The sequence below is a fragment of the Paroedura picta genome, chromosome 6 (genome assembly GCF_049243985.1).
Source record: "Paroedura picta isolate Pp20150507F chromosome 6, Ppicta_v3.0, whole genome shotgun sequence".
Taxonomy (NCBI): Eukaryota; Metazoa; Chordata; class Lepidosauria; order Squamata; family Gekkonidae; genus Paroedura; species Paroedura picta.
In genome coordinates this window covers 122,092,024-122,110,711 of record NC_135374.1, presented here as the reverse complement: position 1 = coordinate 122,110,711, position 18,688 = coordinate 122,092,024, and the positions used below count along the sequence as shown (strand labels likewise).

Below are 18,688 nucleotides of genomic sequence, written 5' to 3'. Positions count from 1 at the left end.
TCACAGCTGAGTACATTTAATTTTTAGTTTATAAGATAGAATGGGTTTTTAAATGCATAGTCATCAAGCCTGCTGAAAGATAAATGAAGTTTAGAGTTCACTTAGCTGAGGATGCCTTACATCATGTTAGTGGAAGCAAAACTGAACTCCCCACAGAAACACTTTAGGGAGAATGGTCTTTGGCAGGGGGGAAGGAGACAAAACATCTCTGAGGTGGCAGGACAAGGACTTAAAGTAGTCTTAAACACGTATCTGTGTCCTCTTGATGTTTCTCTCTGGGCTGTCCAGCCTCCTCAGGTAGGGGCAGTCAGCAGCCGTAGCTCGGCTGTGCTGGGATCACATACCCCAACCATCTAGTGATGCCCCACCAGCGTTGTCACCGGGACAATAATCGTAGTAGATGGCAGGTATGAATGTTTACACTGACAGTCACTTCCACACCCCAATCGCGGTGTCACTCGCCTGTGATGCCTGTTCCCTTGGTGGCAAGAGCTGGAACATTATAGTGCTGGCACAACTCAGTTGGCTCCCCCACACAGTGTATGATCAGTCTGTCAGAGACCCTCTTGTCAGTAGATCAAGCTGGGAGGCCATGCAGGAGTCAGAACGAGAAAGAGTATATGCGCACCTCAAAGAGTGACAAAATTTGGGGCAAGGTAGAAGCTTTTGTGAGTCACTTCTTACTTCTTCAGACATCATATTGGTAACTGATATTCTGTTATCTGAAGAAGTGAGCAGTGACTCACAATTCTCTGCCCCAATTTTTGCTAGTCTTTGAGCTGCTACCGGACTTTTTCTCTTTTCCACTATCAGCTTGACAATGTCCCTGAAGTCCTGACTACTGAAAATCCAGTTTGCCTTTAGATTGGAATCAGCAGGGGGTTATTGTGTTTGCCCCGCCAAGCCAGAGGTGCAGCCCAGGGTGTCTTCCAGGGTTCTCTGCCAACCCAGGGTGTTTCCGCAGATTTGGATAAAGATCTCGCTTGTCTGTTGGTAGCTCCAGTGTGGATTTGCCCACTGAGCTGGCGAGGCTCGGAATTGGACAGGTGCAGCTGGATCCTGGAGGAGTGGAACAGCACAAATGTGTGTAGTGATGGAGTTACTTACTTATTTATTATTACATTTATATCTCTGGTGTTTGGGGGTGTGAGGAGTCCTTCTCCGGCTGCCGTCCTCTGTGGTACGGAGCGTCTTGGATTGTTCCCGAGAGCCCCTCTGAACCATATGTGGGAGGGGGGCCTACAGTGAGGAGGCACCAAGAGCCACCACTGTGAACTTGCTGAACCAACCCATGGTTCTTAAATAAGCCGTTCAGTGGCACTGGCATGCTTTTTCCCCTAAGCAATTACCTTAACAAATGAAGAAAAATATCAACTGTTTAAAGTTATATGAGAGCCAGCGTTTTATATCAAAGGCTTTAATTCCTCATAGTTAGCCAAGCAGTTAATTTTTTTTTACAGGAAATACAAAATTTAATAAAAAAATTCTCTTTGAATTCAAGGATGCAGACAATACGCATGATATTTTATGAAAATGACCCCCATATTTAAAATCTGGCATTATGCATTGTAGCACCAAGTCCACATCTACCTTTTAGAAAATTAAAACGCATAAATTCTGTTTAGTGTTTGATATGCGGTGCTCTAGCTGAAAGCTATAATGGCCCTAAAACCTTGGGTTGCTTTTCACCTTTCATAAATTCCTGGGTAGATTCTATACAAAAAATAATTTTCAGCTCCGTGGCTCATTGTTATTCAAACGTGATTGATTGTCGTCATTTACTCAGTGAGCAAGTTAAGTGCTCCTGTCATTTCCGAGGAGTATAATTGGGACGTTTCACAGGTCAGCGCTAGTGACAGGTTTCCCTTTTGATTAGTGTTGGACTGATAACAAAAATTACAGTTTCCCATGATTAATGCTTCCTGTAGTGCCTAAATGCACAACTCATGGATTGTGCCTAAACAAAGTGAATTTGCATCTGATTATTCCTCGGCAGAGCTTTGTGAGGGTCTCAGAGTTGGAGCCCCTGCAAGGAGGCAGGGAGGTTGAGGCTGCAGTTTCCACCTTGGGATGATCAGATGGACTATTTTTGTGTGGTGTGATGCTTTCCAAATCCTAGTTCTCAACATGTCAAGAGTCGTCTTAAACAATAACAAAATAAAATCTGGGGCAATTTAGGAAGTCTTGAGAAATGCTGCTCTACTTTTTCAAGTTTGTCTGTTAGGGTTTTTTTTTTTTTTTGAGACATCTGCCTCGTTCTGCGTGCAGATTTATTAACTGTAGTTGACATGCATGTGTGTCGAAAGTGTTTGCTTAAGGAAGTCTTGCTGGTCAGATCAAGAGAATCCTGCAGGCCACGTTCTTGGTTTGAAAACGATTCTAAGTTAACTGCCTCGCTTACCTGCACTGGAAACAAGTCTGCTGGTTAAATATGTCTTGATGATCCCATTTTGTGGAACATTTTACAGACTGTTGTATTGCAGCAGAAATGCTCTCTATAATTTGTCTTGAATAGGTAGGAAGTGTTCCTTGCCTGCGCCCGGATTAGATACTACATCTCCGTGTTTGCCCAGTTGCAGATGTCCAGGTGCCTTCCCTATGATAAGTGCCTGAATCGAAGAAATGCTGTAGATTTTTGGTCTAAACTGCTGCTGTTGTCTACAGATCCCTGAATACCAGCTTCCCAAAGAAACCTCTACAAGGTTAAGGCTATGGGACTGTTTTCTAAAAAGAGCAGTCCATGAATACAACTATGGAGAAGGGGGAACGATGGTTCTCGGGGGGGGGGAGGGGGCAAATAGCTTTAGTATCTTAGTGACTAGCTGCTGGGTGATCCACTCTCCTAAGTATGATTGAATGGTGGTGTGATTTCCTGTAGAAAATTAAAGGACGCGTCTGTAGGTGTGCATGGGGTGCTTTTGTGCCTGTATTGCGGCATAGCATGGGCCTGGAAATGAATGGTGGTGGATACAGACGTAATCAAACCACCGGAAAGACCTCCCCACCCAGGAACCCCAGAAAGAAATGGGAGCTGTGGAAAAGGGTGAGAATGTGAGATGCTTGTGTGGGGATGTCATTTGCACCTCTGCTCATGTGTTTATGTGAGGGCATCTCTAGCAGAAATTACTTTTTCTTAGAGGAGGACTATCTTAGAAAGGGAATTGTGATTTTTGGAGTGGATGGCACTGTTCGATCAAAAGGATTACTATGCCAGTACCTTTTGATTTCAAAACTGGCTTCAAAATTGTTGGAAGAACACAGGTTTTTTTTAGGTGTCAGCCATTAACTGCTGCTTTTAAGGAGTGAGCTGCTAGCAGCAAGCGGCCTGTCAGGACATGGGCTGGGTCTGCCTTGCCTCCAGGCCTGGCTAGGACTGCTTCTGGCTGTCTTACTGCCTGCCGCCCGGGTTAGGATTTTCTCAGTCTGCTACACTCCCAGATCTATTGAAATTTGCAGGTTTAAAAAAGTCTCCCTTACAGCTTCTTAGAGGCAGTCCCCCCCCCCCCAATCCTATTCAGTCCCAAAGCAACCAGATGTCCAAATTCTGTATCCAATCTAATGTACACGTCACCAAATAAATCCACAAATTGAGAACAAATGCCATATACATCTGTGACCAGGAAAGTCCAAAATGGCTTTCGTCCACATTCCACTGTGTGATGCAGCTATGACTTGCCTTTTCTGAAGAACTGTTTAACTGTTTCCAAGGGTCCTAATATCCAGAAATGTTGCCCTTTTAAGAGGTTCCGGGAAGAAGGGATGAACCCAGTGCCGCAGTAAGTAGATTAAGAGCTAGTGAATAATCTGGTATAAAATTAATTTGCTTATTAACTTCTTTAAAAAAAACTTATTTTAAAGATCAAAGGAGATTACAAAAATAAAGTAAATTACAAAGTTACAGAACACTTAAATATCCCTCCCAGCAGTCTTGGAATTCTTGTGGTGGTCTCCAGTTAACCATGTTTAGTCAATTTAGCCATCACAGCACGTTCTCTGATTATTACCACCCAAGTGTGCATCTGTGGAACTTTTTGCGTTTTCCAACCTGCAGCAATTTGGAGTCTGGCAGCTGTAGTTGCATGGAAGAAATATTCTCTTCCTTCCCTTGGTAAACCTTCTGGAACATGTTTGTAGGGTCTACAGGAAATTTACATTTAAATACCGTTTGTAATTTATCATGAACATTTAAACAAAATCATTACAAATCTCCAACATTTATCATTGAATTGGCTGGACGTTTATTTATTACTTTAGGTGTTAAATACCAGCTATAAAACATTTTGTACCAGTTCTCTCACAACATTTGGCATTTTGTCATCTTAACAGTTTTATACCATAAATCCTCCCAATCTACCATTGGTATAGGAACACCAAAAATTTGCATCTATTTTACCATACAGGTCTTCATTTGTTCTGTTTCTGTTTCTATTTTTAACAAATATTTATATACTAGATATACTAGCCCGCTGTGGCCAAAATACAGCGGGCCCTAGCATGGTGTGTGGGTGGAGGGATGGCGTGAAGGAAGGAGGGAAAGGAGAAACAGAGAGAAAGACAGAAAGAAAGGGAGGAAGATAGAGACAGAAGAAGAGGGAGAGAAACAGGTAGCCAGAAAGAGGCATATGGGAGAGAGGGAGGAAGGAAGAAAGGGAAGGACAAAGGGAATGCTGGGAGGAAAGGAAGGAGAAAGGGAATGCTGGGAGGAAGGGAGGAACAGAGTAAGGTAGGTGGCCTTAAAGGGGACTTTGCGGCCTTCTGCCGTGCCCAGGGGCAGGCTCGGTTGCCCCAGGGCCTGGCAGAAGGCTGGCTACGGCGGCGGCGGGCTTAGCGGCCTTCTCCTGGGGACAGGGGCAGGCGAGGCTGCCCCAGGGCCTGGCAGAAGGCTCCGGAAGGCGGCGGCGGGCTTTGTGGCCTACTGCCGGGCCCAGGGGCAGGCGAGGCTGCCCCAGGGCCCGACAGAAGGCTCCGGATGGCGGCGGCGGGCTTTGCAGCCTACTGTCAAGCCCAGGGGCAGGTGAGGCAGAAGGCTCCCTGGCCGAGGGGAAGCTGGCCGGAGGACTTACCGCTGGGGAAGGCTTCTTCCTCTGAGCGACAACTCCCCGGGTGGCCCAGGCGAGGCACTTTGCGCGGCTCCCCATTGGCTGCTTGGCCCTCCGAGTTTTTATCCCGGACAGAGCCCGCCCTATCTCCTCCCCTTTAGCCCTTACTCCTTTATTTAATCCACTCCACAGGAGCAGTTAAAGATTTGTATAGCCTAAAAGATGTGTTTTGTTTTGTACAATACATTTTTCAAATTCTGTTTGTTCACTTAATGTCCCTTGAGATTCTTTTAGATCTTCTCTTAATCTTGAAAACCATAGCATAAACCATAATTTGCCTATTAATTTCTAACAGATAATTGGACATAGCCATAGTGTGTGTCAAATTTGCTCTTGGCTAATTACATCTCCACCTCCTTCCTGAGTCTTATAATCCCCATTTAAGGACTCTACTAACTGTCCATTAAATGCATACAATATTTTTAATATTAATAATTTAATCTTGAGACTAAAGAATTAAAGTATATTTTTGCCATACTGCTTTTGGAATTTGGATATTGAGTTGCATATTCACATTCTCGTTCTTCATTTATAGGTCAGGTTTCAGAGAGGCCCATTTACATGCTTTTGGTGATAATTCTGCAGCTGAGGCTGCAAGTGCACCAGGGCCAAATTTGGTACGAAGACAGCTGGTTAAGTGCTGGTAAAACCAAGAATTTCACAGGGAGAAGATCACATCCCAGCTGGAAATCTCTAAAAGGTTTAATAATAAAAGGATTATTAATAGTTTAATAGCCAAGAATATCTTTAGATGAGAGGGATGGCCTTTGTGCATATGTCACTTCCTAGCTCAACTTTTTATTATGGCTTATGGTTACAACAAAGCATTCATAACATTTGGGGCACTTGTTTACACTTCATTTCAGTGTTTGTTGATTGCAGACTGTCAGGTCTGAAATGGTAATTAGTGGTTGGGTTAGTGAACAAAACATTCATCTCCCTTGGATAATTTTGTTTCCCCGCTGTCATCTAATAGTTAAGCATGTTGAAATGCGTTGCCATTATGCTACTGAGGATAGGAGATACTTCACTTTAAAATATAATAATCAAGATAATGAGGTTTTGTGAGCTTTCTTTCTGCAAATGTCTTAGGAAATTACAGGTGGGTTTCTGTCCTAAGCTGTGGAAATAACCCCCTACAAAGGTGTTTGAGAGAGAGAGAGACCGCACGTGTGCAGCTTCTTTGGATGTTTTAAGTGTTTAAGTTTTTGAGCAGAGGCTAGCTAGCCATCTGACAGAAACACTGATTCCATGAACTGAGGCAGATTGTGAGTGGTGGGCAGGAAGGGATTGTGTCAGTGTTTGGCTCTTGTGGCCCTTTCTTGCATGCCACTTCGGGGTCGGGAGGTAAATTTCCTCCAGGCCAGACTGTCCAGGGATTTGGAGATTTGAGGGGGGGCGAGGGCATCATCGGCACATGGAATTGGGACACCGTAGGGCAGGTAGTTGTGAGTTCCTGTATTGTGCAAGGGGTTGGACTAGATGATCCTGGAGGTCCCTTCCAACTGTATAATTCTATGATTCTAAGTGCTAAGCTTCTAATGTCCATTTTCAGTTTTTTTATCTGTTTATGGAATGCCTGCTGTACAGCTTCTTGTAGCTTCCAGGTGTGTTTCCATTTTCTGGGCGGAGGGGCTGTGCCTGAGGATCCCAGTGGTCCTCCATTTGGCCCCTGCATCTCCAGGAGCCCTGGCAGCAGCCCTGGCTGGTTTCTGTTTTCTGCCCATCTTAAGCAGGAAATCCAAGTGGTGTGAGGGAGATCCGCTGACCTGGGATGGCCGGGCAGCCCTTCCCTGGCCAGTCCCCATTAAGGGATTGGGGCCTGGCCTGACGGAGGCATTTGTGTTCTTCACTCTCACACAGTTGTATATTTACATTTTGGCTTTGATGCTTTGATGTTTTTATTGTAGATGAAAGCCTCTGACAGCAGCAGTGATGAATTTGTGGAAGTCTCTGCGAAGGAAGGCTATGAGCCCCGCATTCCGGACCACCTTCGGAAGGAGTATGGTGAGTTTGCCCAGCTGTGGGAAGCTTCACCCGTGCCCATTGTTGCAGCCGTAGAGTAAATAAGCAGCCCTTATGAGGTAATAAAGTGATCAGGCGTGCGGGTAATCTCTCTGATTGCTCTGAGGAAATCTGGAGGTAGAGAGGGGAGTAAAGGAAAACAAATATGCTCCCGGAGGCAGCGTGGGTCAGGGGCTTGCTTTATTCTGCTGCAGCTTTTGAGCCGAGAACGAGGCGCAGCAGTTGAGGTCTGTATGTTATTTCAAAAGGAACAGCTGTTTACTCAGGTGCATCTTACAAGATGCGTATTAGTGGCTTGCAACTGCTGCTGATCACTTGATGGAACAGGACAGGGCTGGCTTGACTTACTTCTAAAGATGATTTTAGTGGGTGGAGCCAGCATGACAACAAGCTACGGAAGGCCATCATGCATGGGGCATCCACAATGCCATGTCAGGATTCGAAGGACAGAATAAGGGGGAAGAGAGAGAGAGAGATGTAAGAATGTTTGGCTTTTTTTTTCTTTATCAATATGCTCTTTTAACCAAAGGCTTTGATCAAAATCAGCATTTGGCAGATATTTTAGTCCTTGATATTTCTGAGATTCTGAGTTTTAAAATATTTTACGGCATTTATTCTGCAACCTCCCTGTTTGCTTTTCTTGTGTACCTCTGCACTTGACACCTTCGCCGATTTCTGTGCACTGCAGAAAGAGAAGGAAACGTTCAGGCCCCAGCATTTGGTTTCTTTGTTTCAGCCGATCATCGTGCCATTTGCCGAGTGCCCTTATCTCACTCCCAGGGGCTTCTTCTTCAGGAAGCATCCTGAGTGCAGGAAGATCAGAATCCCTATTATATTAGAGGGCTGGATTGTTGCCCCATGTCTTGTGCTGCTTGTCATTGTGTTGCTATCCAGAGAGAAATTACAGGGGGGACATTGAGTCCTACATGAACTAGCCATGTTTGGGGAATGTTCAGTTTTTGTGAACATCTGTTATGGTTATTTGGTTTAAAAACATCTGAGTTCCCCCAAGCAAAGGAGTTAATTATTTTTTCCCCTCTTATCCTATACCCTCCCCCTGGCAACATCAGTTAAAATAGTCTTTTTGCCTTCATGCGTATCTCCAAATCCCAATCGGAATGCAGTCACCATTAAGATGTGCGCTTCCATTAATGATCCTTAAAATTCTATATACTTTATTCTTTATCTAAAATTAACTACCGTATATTTAAGCCAAATAACCTTTATCTCTTCAATCTTTGTTCTAACCATACAGCATCTGTGAAAGGCCTTTTAGTGGGCTGAATGGCATGGTTTAATTTTTGTTACAATAAATCATATCACGCGGGTTAAATGTGCTCTGTGCTGGATTGAATTTTACACAAGTTCTGAGGCCTGGCAGCAAAGGTCGTAAAAGATTAATTTTGTTTCTGCACTAAAATTTCAGGAAACCAGTGAAGTAGATGAATGAAAAGGGTCAAGGGGACATCATCCTTAGCCGGGAAATACGAAGGAGCGGTTTGTGCCCGTCCCTGTTCTGTTTCCAATTGCTGCAGCTGGCCAAGAGGAAGGGGTCTTTGTGCTCAGAGGGAGTGTGGATGACGGTGGTGTGCCTCAGCTCGATTTGGCCACCCCAGTGTAGGAGGCCAGTGCCGCGGCACAGAGAGGAGGGGTACTGGCACGCCAGCCAGCGGCTGCACACAGATGTAGAGCTCTGTGCCTGCGTGCATGCGGCTGGTGTGCTGCCACTGCCAGCACTCCATGCCGCGGTGCTGGTTGCCTCAGGCTGTGGTGATCGCCGAGGCGGCGCTGAAGCACACACCCCTAGGGTGGATCTTGCATTTCTGCTTGGAGTCAGAACAGGGAAGACTAAATGAGTTCCTAAGCAAACTGGTCTGTTATATAGTGCTGGTAGAGAAACCAGGGTTTGTAGAAGAAGAGCTGTTTTTCACCACCTGAAGGAGTCTCAAAGTGGCTTACAGTCATCTTCCCTTCCTCTCCCACAACAAACATCTGTAAAGTAGATGAGGCTTAGAGAGCTCTGTGAGAACAGCTTCTGACACGGCTGTGACGAGCCCAAGAGCACCCAGCTGGCGGCATGTGGAGGAGCAGGGAATCAAACCCAGCTTGCCATATTAGAAGCCGCTGCTCTTGACTACGCCAAGCTGGCTCTCTCATTTGTGCAAGACATTGAGATGTGAGTTGGTCTCTTCATCTTGTGTCTCCTTAATTATTTTTGGAGCATATTTGTACAAAGGAGTTCACATTTCATACTGGGTTGTTTACTCCATAGGATTTTAAAAATTAATTCACTAATTAGTTTTATTTATTTATTTATTTATAGATTTCTATACCGCCGCTCCCCGATAGGTCTCGCGGCAGTTTACATCATGAAATTCTAAAAACAGTAAAACCCCAATATACCCAGTTTAAACAATCAAACAATACCAATACCAATACAACAATATTCAAACAAAAAGGTCTACTAGCAAATCTAAATGAATCTTTATTTAAAGGACCTTATATTCTCAATTTCAACACAGCCAAAAGTTCAGTTAAAAATAAGGCCATTTAATGTTGCAGAAGGTCTAGGATAAAAACGTAATTCTTACGATCCTTTTCTGCCTTGAGGGACCCACATCCGCTTCTAAAAAAGGAAGAACTTCCAAATTAAGAAAGCAAAGAGAACACAAACTGATCCAGCCTTGCCAGGGCCTTCCAACAGGCAATTGCAGGTTGCAAGCTGTGAGTCATCCTCCAGAGTCCAGGTCTTCCTGACTCTGGCCTTGCCCAGGTGAAACACCTGCCAGAAGAGGATCAGAAAGATTAACCTGGGTTGACCTCAGCTGCTGCTGGCAGGAGCCTCTCCCCCCCCCCCCAATTTCTACAACGCCTCCTGACAAATGTTATCTGAGCCTTGTTAGCTGCTAATGATGACGGTTAAAGAAAAAAACATAGAACAAAGTTTTTTAAAACCAAGAAAGTTTAATTCTGAGTATAAAGTGGTCCTAAAGTGGCATTGGACTCAAACTTTATTCTATTATTTATTCTTTATTCTTTATTCTATTATTTCTATTATTCTATTATTATTCTATTATTTTCAATCATAGAATCATAGAGTTGGAAGGGGCCATACAGGCCATCTAGTCCAACCCCCTGCTCAACGCAGGATTAGCCCTAAGCATCCTAAAGCATCCAAGAAAAGTGCATATCCAACCTTTGCTTGAAGACTGCCAGTGAGGGGGAGCTCACCACCTCCTTGGGCAGCCTATTCCACTGCTGAACTACTTTGACTATGAAATTTTTTTCCTGATATCTAGCCTATCTGGCCTAGTTGAGGCCAGGTGTACTTTTTTAGGACCAGGGACCATTAGCCGGTTGGCGGCAGTGGAGCATAGAGCTCTTTTGGGGACATAGGTAGGGAGGCGGTCCCTCAGGTACACTGGGCCCTGACCGCGAATGGCCTTGAAGGTAATTACCAGAACCTTTAGTCTGATCCGGAATTCAACTGGCAACCACTGCAGTTGATGGAGAATGGTCCGGATGCTCAATGCAGGATCAGCCCAAAGCATCCTAAAGCATCCAAGAAAAGTGTGTATCCAACCTTTGCTTGAAGACTGCCAGTGAGGGGGAGCTCACCAACTCCTTAGGCAGCCTATTCCACTGCTGAACTACTCTGACTGTGAAAATTTTTTTCCTGATATCTAGCCTATATCGTTGTACTTGTAGTTTAAACCCATTACTGCGCATCCTTTCCTCTGCAGCCAAGGGGAACAGCATCCTGCCCTCCTCCAAATGACAACCTTTCAAATACTTAAAAGAGGGCTATCATGTCCCCTCTCAACCTCCTTTTCTCCAGGTTGAACATCCCCAAGTCCCTCAACCTATCTTCATAGGGCTTGGTCCCTTGGCCCCAGATCATCCTCGTTGCTCTCCTCTGTACCCTTTCAACTTTATGTAGATAAAGTGCGGTTCTCTAACCAATTCCCTATCCACCTAACTATCTGAAAATCCAGATTGCAGTCCTTCAACTTATCCATCAGAACATCATGGGGAACCTTGTCAAAACCTTTACTAAAATCCAAGTAAATGACATCAACCGAATTTCCCCGATCCAGCAAATCTGTTACTTGGTCAAAAAAGGAAACCAGGTTGGTCTGGCAGGACCTGTTGGAGACAAATCCATGCTGACTTCCTTGGATCACCAAATTGTCCTCCAGATGTTTGCAGATCGCTCCCTTTAATATCTGCTCCATTATCTTCCCCACAACAGAGGTCGGACTCACTGGTCTGTAGTTTTCCGGGTCATCCTTCCTCCCTTTTTTGAAGATCGGAATAACGTTTGCTCTCTTCCAGTCCTCCGGGACATCTCCAGTCCTTAAAGAGGTTCCGAAGATGATGGACAAGGGCTGTGCAAGTTCTCTGGAAAGTTCTTTGTGTACTCTCGGGTGCATTTCATCCGGCCCAGGGGATTTGAACTCATCCAGTGCAGCTAAATGCCTCTCGACAACCTCTCTATCCATGTTAACCTGCCACCCAGACACTATCCTTTGGCTACTGCCATCTCTAGATGTGCCTAAACCCTTTGACCTGTGGGAAAAAACAGATGAAAAATAGGCACTAAGCTTTTCTGCTTTCTCTGCATCTTCCATTAGAGTTTGTCCATCCTACCCAACAGTGGGCCTATTGCCTCCTTTACTTTACGTTTGCTCCTCACATAACTGAAAAATCTTTTCTTGTTACAATGGGCTTCCCTGGCCAATCTTAGCTCACTCTCAGCTTTGGCCTTTCTGATGATTGATCTACAGTGCCTAGTAACCTGTAGGTACTCTTCTTTAGAGCTCTGTCCTTCCCTCCATTTCCTGAACATTTTCCTTTTCTTTCTTAGTTCCTCTTGAAGTTCTCTGTTCATCCAAATAGGCTTCTTAGAGCTCCTGCAGTGTTTTCGTCTTTCTGGGATAGTCATTGATGGAGCATGCAATAGCTCTTTTTGAGTAGCGCCCACCCTTCACATGCTCCCTTCCCTTCCAGCATTCTCATCCATGGTATGACACTCATCATGTCTCTGAGTTTATTAAAGTTTGCCCTACAAAAATCCAACGTCCGTGTCTGGCTACAAGCTTCCTTGGCTCCCCATTTCAAAAGGAATTCTATGAGGACATGGTCACTTCCCCCTAGGGTCCCCACCTCCTTCACCTCATCCACCGACTCTTGCCTGTTGGTCAGTATTAAGTCCAGTATGGCTGAACCTCTTGTGGGTTCATCTACCATTTGATAAATGATTTTAATGCATTGAGGGAAATGATGGGTTGTATCCTGTGGACATTCTACTTATCTTGCTTCCCTGTGTTCAGTTTTGGGCATCACGGCTGAAGAGGGATATAGACAAACTGGAGCATGACGTTTGAGGAAATGTTGGGGGAGCTTGGTCGGTTTAGCCTGGAGAGGAGATGACTGAGAGGAGATCTGATAACCATCGTCAAGTATTTAAAAGGGTGCCATATGGAGCAGAATTGTTCTCTCTTGCCCCAGAGGGACAGACCAGAACGAATGGGATGAAATTATTTCAAATAATTTCAAATAATTTTAAAAGAAATTCCATCTAAACATCCGGAAGAAGTTCCTAACAGTTAGAGCGGTTTCTCAGTGGAACAGGCTTCCTCGGGAGGTGGTGGGTTCTCCGTCTTTGGAGATGTTTAAACAGAGGCTGGATAGTCATCTGACGGAGAGGCTGATTCTGTGAGAAGACTCAAGGGGGTGGCAGGTGACAGTGGATGAGCGATTGGGATGTGATAGTGCAGGGGGTTGGACTAAATGACCCAGGAGGTCCCTTCCAACTCTATTATTCTATGATTCCCACGTAGCTTTTTGTCTAGGAGAGTCCCCCAGTAGTGCCCTTTGTCAGGTCACAAACAAGGAGGCAGAGAAAGCTCCTCTTCTGCCAGCTAAGCAGCAGTAGCCCTGAGGCCTGTAGAATTTTCCCATAGCAGTGGCTCTTCCCACCAGTGCATTGCTTTTGTTTTAGAAGGAAGTTCTGTGTTGTAGAAGGAAAACAATCCAACCCCATGTGCTTAGCTGCAGGTTCAAGCTAGAGGAAAGCCTGCATTGAACTGCTTTAATTAAATTTTATACAGTCTGTGAAATATGAACCTCTTAAGAGTCCAGAATTTTTACTTATTCCCAATCCTGCTGATTAATCAGGGGGAAATTTTAAGGTGTGATTAAAGCGTTCATTGATTAATGGCACCAATTAATCAATTAAAGCTTGCAGCTCTGATTCAACTGTAAGGTTGAGAGCTTTCTGTCCAACGTAATCCTTGCTTTCATGCTGATTAGCACATTTCTGTTCTTGGAGTGTTATCAGGACTCTGCTGGGCTTACCTGCTCTGCCCTGTGTCTAGGAGGAGAAGAAGGAAAACAGGAATCCTCTTAGTTCTTATTTCCAGTAGATGCTGCATTTGGAGAAAATCAGGCTGGTTCCCAAGTCACTCACTGCATCTTCCCTCATAGTCTCTATTTTTCCTTTTTGACCTAATCTGACAACCAGATAAAATTTATTTCAGACTTCAGCCTTGCTGTGCTACGAATTTCTAAACACTGAACAATATTTACCACATTTCATTGTTCTTAAGTAATCCATCTGTTCTATATCATCCGATTTAGCCTGCATAACGAGGTCTGATGCTGGATGCTATGCACACGCTGCTGACCAGAAAGCAGGAGAAGGCTGACTTTGCCTGCATGGTGGCCACCCCCACCCCACCCCACCCCCCAGGGCCGAAGGTGCCATTCCATGCTTGCTAGTGTCATGGTTAAAGTGTCGGGGTCATTCCCCAGTTGGGCAGAGTTAGAAGAAAGTAGAGTTGTGCACTTTGGTGCAGTTTGGCCACCTTGACAATCTCTAAAGCCCAAGGTGGCCAGCACTGCAGTGTGGAGAGGAGGGGCAGCGGTGGCACACCAGCCACCCCTCTTCTCCGTGCCGCTGCGCTGGTCTCCTACACACCGCTTTGGGCTTCAGTGATCGCCAAGGTAGCCAAACTGTGCCAAAGTGCACAACCCTAGAAGAAAGCACTAGCGTGTTTATTTGGGAGAGATGCTACTTAAAGTTATACTTACCTCATGGGCCAAGTGAAAGGAGAAGGCAGAGAAAGCTCCTCTTCCCCCAGCTAAGAAGCAATAGCCTGGAGTCTTGTGGAATTTCTCCCTAAGTTCACAACTGTGCGGTTGTTTTGTAGTAATGGCCTATGATGGCAATGGAAAGGAAGTGATCCTTTTAGGGATTTTTTAAAATTCCTTGCTCTTGCTGCCGACCCCAAATCTCCCATTATGCTGTTCTTAGGGGTCCCCTTTGGCTGCAGTGGGAGACCAGCCCTCATGTTCTGTGAGGTCCAAGCCTGGCTGTATAAGGATGATGATTGTGGGAACTCCTGTCTTTGTATCTGCAGGCATCATGCCCTCGCTCTCCTCCAGCTCAGCGGGATTTCTTTACTGCCTTTCCATGTGGCTCAGGGTGGTTTACATATAGCATCACAGGGGGATACATGGAACGGACTAACATATAACAGAGTCAATATACAGCAACAATAAGCTAACAGCGGTTCTGAATAACACAATTTCAGTGATCTTAACAACAACAGTATAACAGGAATGGTAACTTAGCTAAGGCCCCTAGAGAGGTCAGATTGGTTTAGGCCATGGAGGGGATGTCTGAGGGGCACCAGTGGTCAGTCCCAGGCAAATGCCTGGTGGAGGAGCTCTCTTTTGCGGCCCCTGCGGAATTGTGGGAGTTCGGGCAGGGCGCTGATCTATTCAGGGAGCTCATTCCACCAGGGGGGGGGGGCAAGACAGAAAAGGCTCTGGCCCATATTGAGGACCAACGTGCTTGTTTGGGGCCAGGGGCGCATGAAGATGTTAAATAGAATAGGAGAGAGACCTGCTCCCTGTGGGACTCCACATGTGAGCTGATGACAGCTGGATACTCTCTTTCCTATTTCAACCTTCTGTCTGCAATCCCGGACTGCTGCTCACAGTTTCCTGGGTCTTCAGTCTGACTGCATGAGCAGAGGAGTCTTGAAGGGCTCTGCTGCCAAACAGCTTGGATGTTTTGCTTTGCATCTCGAGGGGAAATATTATTTTGACTATCAACGAATAAGCTTCATTTTGAAAGGAACCAGTTAGTGCACTTGCATGGACAGGGAATACATGAATTTCAACATGAGAAATTTGTTTATATCACTTATAGAAATTGGTCTTGTTCGTGATTTTAAATTAATCCACCTGCCTACATTCAAAATGACTGCTTTATTGCTTTACTGTCTTTTTAAAAGTAAATTTTGCATCAACGTACTTGAGGTTATATTTATTTATTTAAAACATTAACTGCCTTTCTACCTTGTGGAACTCAAGACAGATTGCAACATGAGTAAACAATAATTTAAAATACCATAAAAGACCACAGTTTAAAAATTTGAGTAAAGGTAAAGGTATCTCCTGTGCAAGCACTGACTCGTGTCTGACTCTTGGGGTGACGCCCTCCAGCGTTCTCATGGCAGACTCAATATGGGATGGTTTGCCAGTGCCTTCCTCAGTCATTACCGTTTACCCCCCAGCAAGCTGGGTACTCATTTTACCGACCTCGGAAGGATGGAAGGCTGAGTCAACCTTGAGACGGCTGCTGGGATCGAACTCCCAGCCTCATGGGCAAAGCTTTCAGGCTGCAATTCTGCTGCCTTACCACTCTGCGCCACAAGAGGTTCAAAAAACTTGATTAGGACTGCCAGTAATGAAAAACAAAATGAGTCAAATGGATTCCGAAGTAAAACTGAAGACTAGACGGGTGGGACCAGGCGCCCCTTCCTGGGGAAGCTGTTCTGTTATGGTGGAGCTGCCACAGAAAAGGCCCGCGTGCCCTGCCCACAGGTGAGCTTCTTGGACAGCTCTTCTTTGGACTTTGTGTGTATCTGATTGTGAAGTAAGAGGCCAGCCATTTTATGAGCCTGTTAACAGAATAAGTGGCCCTGCGGGAATGGAAGCCATCCCATTTCTCTACATCAGGGGTAGTCAAACTGCGGCCCTCCAGATGTCCATGGACTACAATTCCCAGGCGCCCTTGCCAGCATTCACCAGCGAATGCTGGCAAGGGCTCCTGGGAATTGTAGTCCATGGACATCTGGAGGGCCGCAGTTTGACTACCCCTGCTCTACATGGTGTGGGACTGGAAGGAACATCTTCTCCCTTAACTTCCCACCCAATGCCTCTTGGCAACACATTAGATGATTTGGTTAGCAACTGACATAGCCAGATGCTGGCTGCCATCAATAAGATTACTCCCCAAGGCCCCCTTCACCCCCACCTCAAACAGGCTTCCTGGTATGCCTTGGAGCTATGTGAGAGGAAACGGGAACTGAGGTGACTAGGACGCTGCCTCTTAGAGGGCAGTGAAGGTTGCTAAACAAGAGTTTTATGCAACCTCAATGACATCCGTTAGCTCATGCCCAGCTTAATTATTTAGGGTAATTCAGTCACTTACCGCTCTCCAGGAAGGGTGCCAAAATAATAACCAATTAGGCATTAGCTGCAAGGCATTTACAAGCTATTTCACGGATAAGGTTTTCCATGCTCCACCTTGACCTCCCTGGACACAGAATGGGAGCTGGCTGCTTTTGAGGTGTTTGATGAGAGCTTTAGATCGCTCTCACTGACCAAAGTGGGTAGGTTGCTAATGTCAGTGAGGCCAACCAAATGCCTGTTAGATCCTAGTTTTTGACTGCTCAAATCAGGCGGTGGAAGACTATAAGGCCCCCTTTGGGAGCTCGGTCTTTCCCGTTCTGCTGGGGAATTCCCAAGAAGGCTAACCATCATTGGATTCTTGAAACCCGACCAAATACTGCCCTGTCTCACATCTGGTGGTTCTGAGGGAGTTGGTCGAAAGGGCAGCCACAGACCAACTCTTACCATACCCAGAGAAAGCTTCAGTTCTTGACCCTTTCCATTCTGGCTTCCGTCCTGGCCATGGAGTGGAAACAGCTTGATCACCCTGATAGATAACCTGTGATGGCAGCTGGACAAGTTGGGTCGGCACTGCTCATGTTGCTTGATCTCATGGCAGTGCTTGACATGGTAAGTCATGAGCTCCTAGCTTAAAAGGTAAAGGTAAAGGTATCCCCTGTGCAAGCACCGAGTCATGTCTGACCCTTGGGGTGACGCCCTCCAGCGTTTTCATGGCAGACTCAATACGGGGTGGTTTGCCAGTGCCTTCCCCAGTCATTACCGTTTACCCCCCAGCAAGCTGGGTACTCATTTTACCGACCTCGGAAGAATGGAAGGCTGAGTCAACCTTGAGCCGGCTGCTGGGATTGAACTCCCAGCCTCATAGGCAAAGCTTTCAGACAGCTGCCTTACCACTCTGCGCCACAAGAGGCTCTTACACAAATAATCAAACAGTCAGGAGCCACAAGAGGCTCCTAGCTTACTGCCTTGCTAATGCTGGTATATGACAGCCCTTCAGTGACTGACCTCCTTCCTCCAAGGCCATGAACAGAGGGCCACCATGGGAGAGAGTCAATTGCGCCAACTCCCCTGTGGAGTACTGCAGTGCACAATTTTCTCTCCCACCTTATTTAACATCTTTATGCATCCAGCTAGTTCAGGGGGTTGGGCTTGGGTGACTCCATTATGCAGATGACGCCCAGCTCTACTTCGACTGAAAATCACTAGAATTCAGCCAGTCCCAGAGGAAATTCACCTACAATCCCATAGTGGAAACCAGCAATTCCCTGGGTATGCAAGGAAGGGCCACAAGAGACAAACATCTCTTCCTGCCCACCCACTCACCATCTGCCAAATCAGCATTTCTGTCAGATGATCATCTAGCCTCTGCTTAAAAACTTCCAAAGAAAGAGAACCCACCACCTGTTCCACTGAGGAGCTGCTCTAACTGTCAGGAACTTCTGGAAGTTTAGCCAAAAATTCTTTTGAATTAATTTCAACCCATTGGTTCTGGTCCAACACTCTAGGGCAACAGAAAACAACTCTGCCCCATCTTCTATATGACAGCCCTTGTGGTGCCCAAAACTGAACACAGTACCCCAAGTGAGGTCTTAGCAGAGCAAAGTAAAGTGGTAACATCATGTTACATGGACACTATTATTTTAATACAGCCCCAAATGCATTTTGTCTTTTTAGCTACCAAGTCACACTGCTGACTCATGTTCAGTGTGTGATCTAAGACCTGCAGATCCTTTTCACACATACCACTGGCAAGACAACTCTCACCCATCCTGTAGTGATGCATTTGATGTTTCCTACCCCTCCTAGTTCAGTGTCATTGGCAAATTTAATACATACCCCCTCTATTCTGTCATCTAATCCAGTGGTCCCCAACCTTTATTAGGCTGGGGACCGGCAGGGCATCGGGCCGTGCCCGCGCGGGCCACGCCCATGCATCGGGCCGCGCCCGCGGATCGGGCCACACCCGCGGGCCGCGCGGGCGCGGCCTGGCCCTGATTCCCTCTCCCCGCCCTCCCCGCAGTAAGAAGCTTCCCGGGCCGCAAGCTTGCGGCCTGGGAAGTTTTTTACTGCGGGGG

The 18,688-nt window shown here is 45.9% G+C and overlaps 1 protein-coding gene across 4 annotated transcripts in view; it reads left to right on the top strand.

Annotated features, from left to right (window-relative positions):
• The window catches only part of UVSSA (UV stimulated scaffold protein A), a 96,473-nt gene that overhangs the window by 24,710 nt on the left and 53,075 nt on the right, over nucleotides 1–18,688 (top strand). For all 4 annotated transcript variants that reach the window (XM_077344032.1, XM_077344030.1, XM_077344031.1 and 1 more), the window contains one exon: nucleotides 7,010–7,106. In XM_077344032.1, coding sequence (XP_077200147.1) covers nucleotides 7,010–7,106 — 97 coding nt within the window. The remainder of the gene's footprint in view (nucleotides 1–7,009; nucleotides 7,107–18,688) is intronic.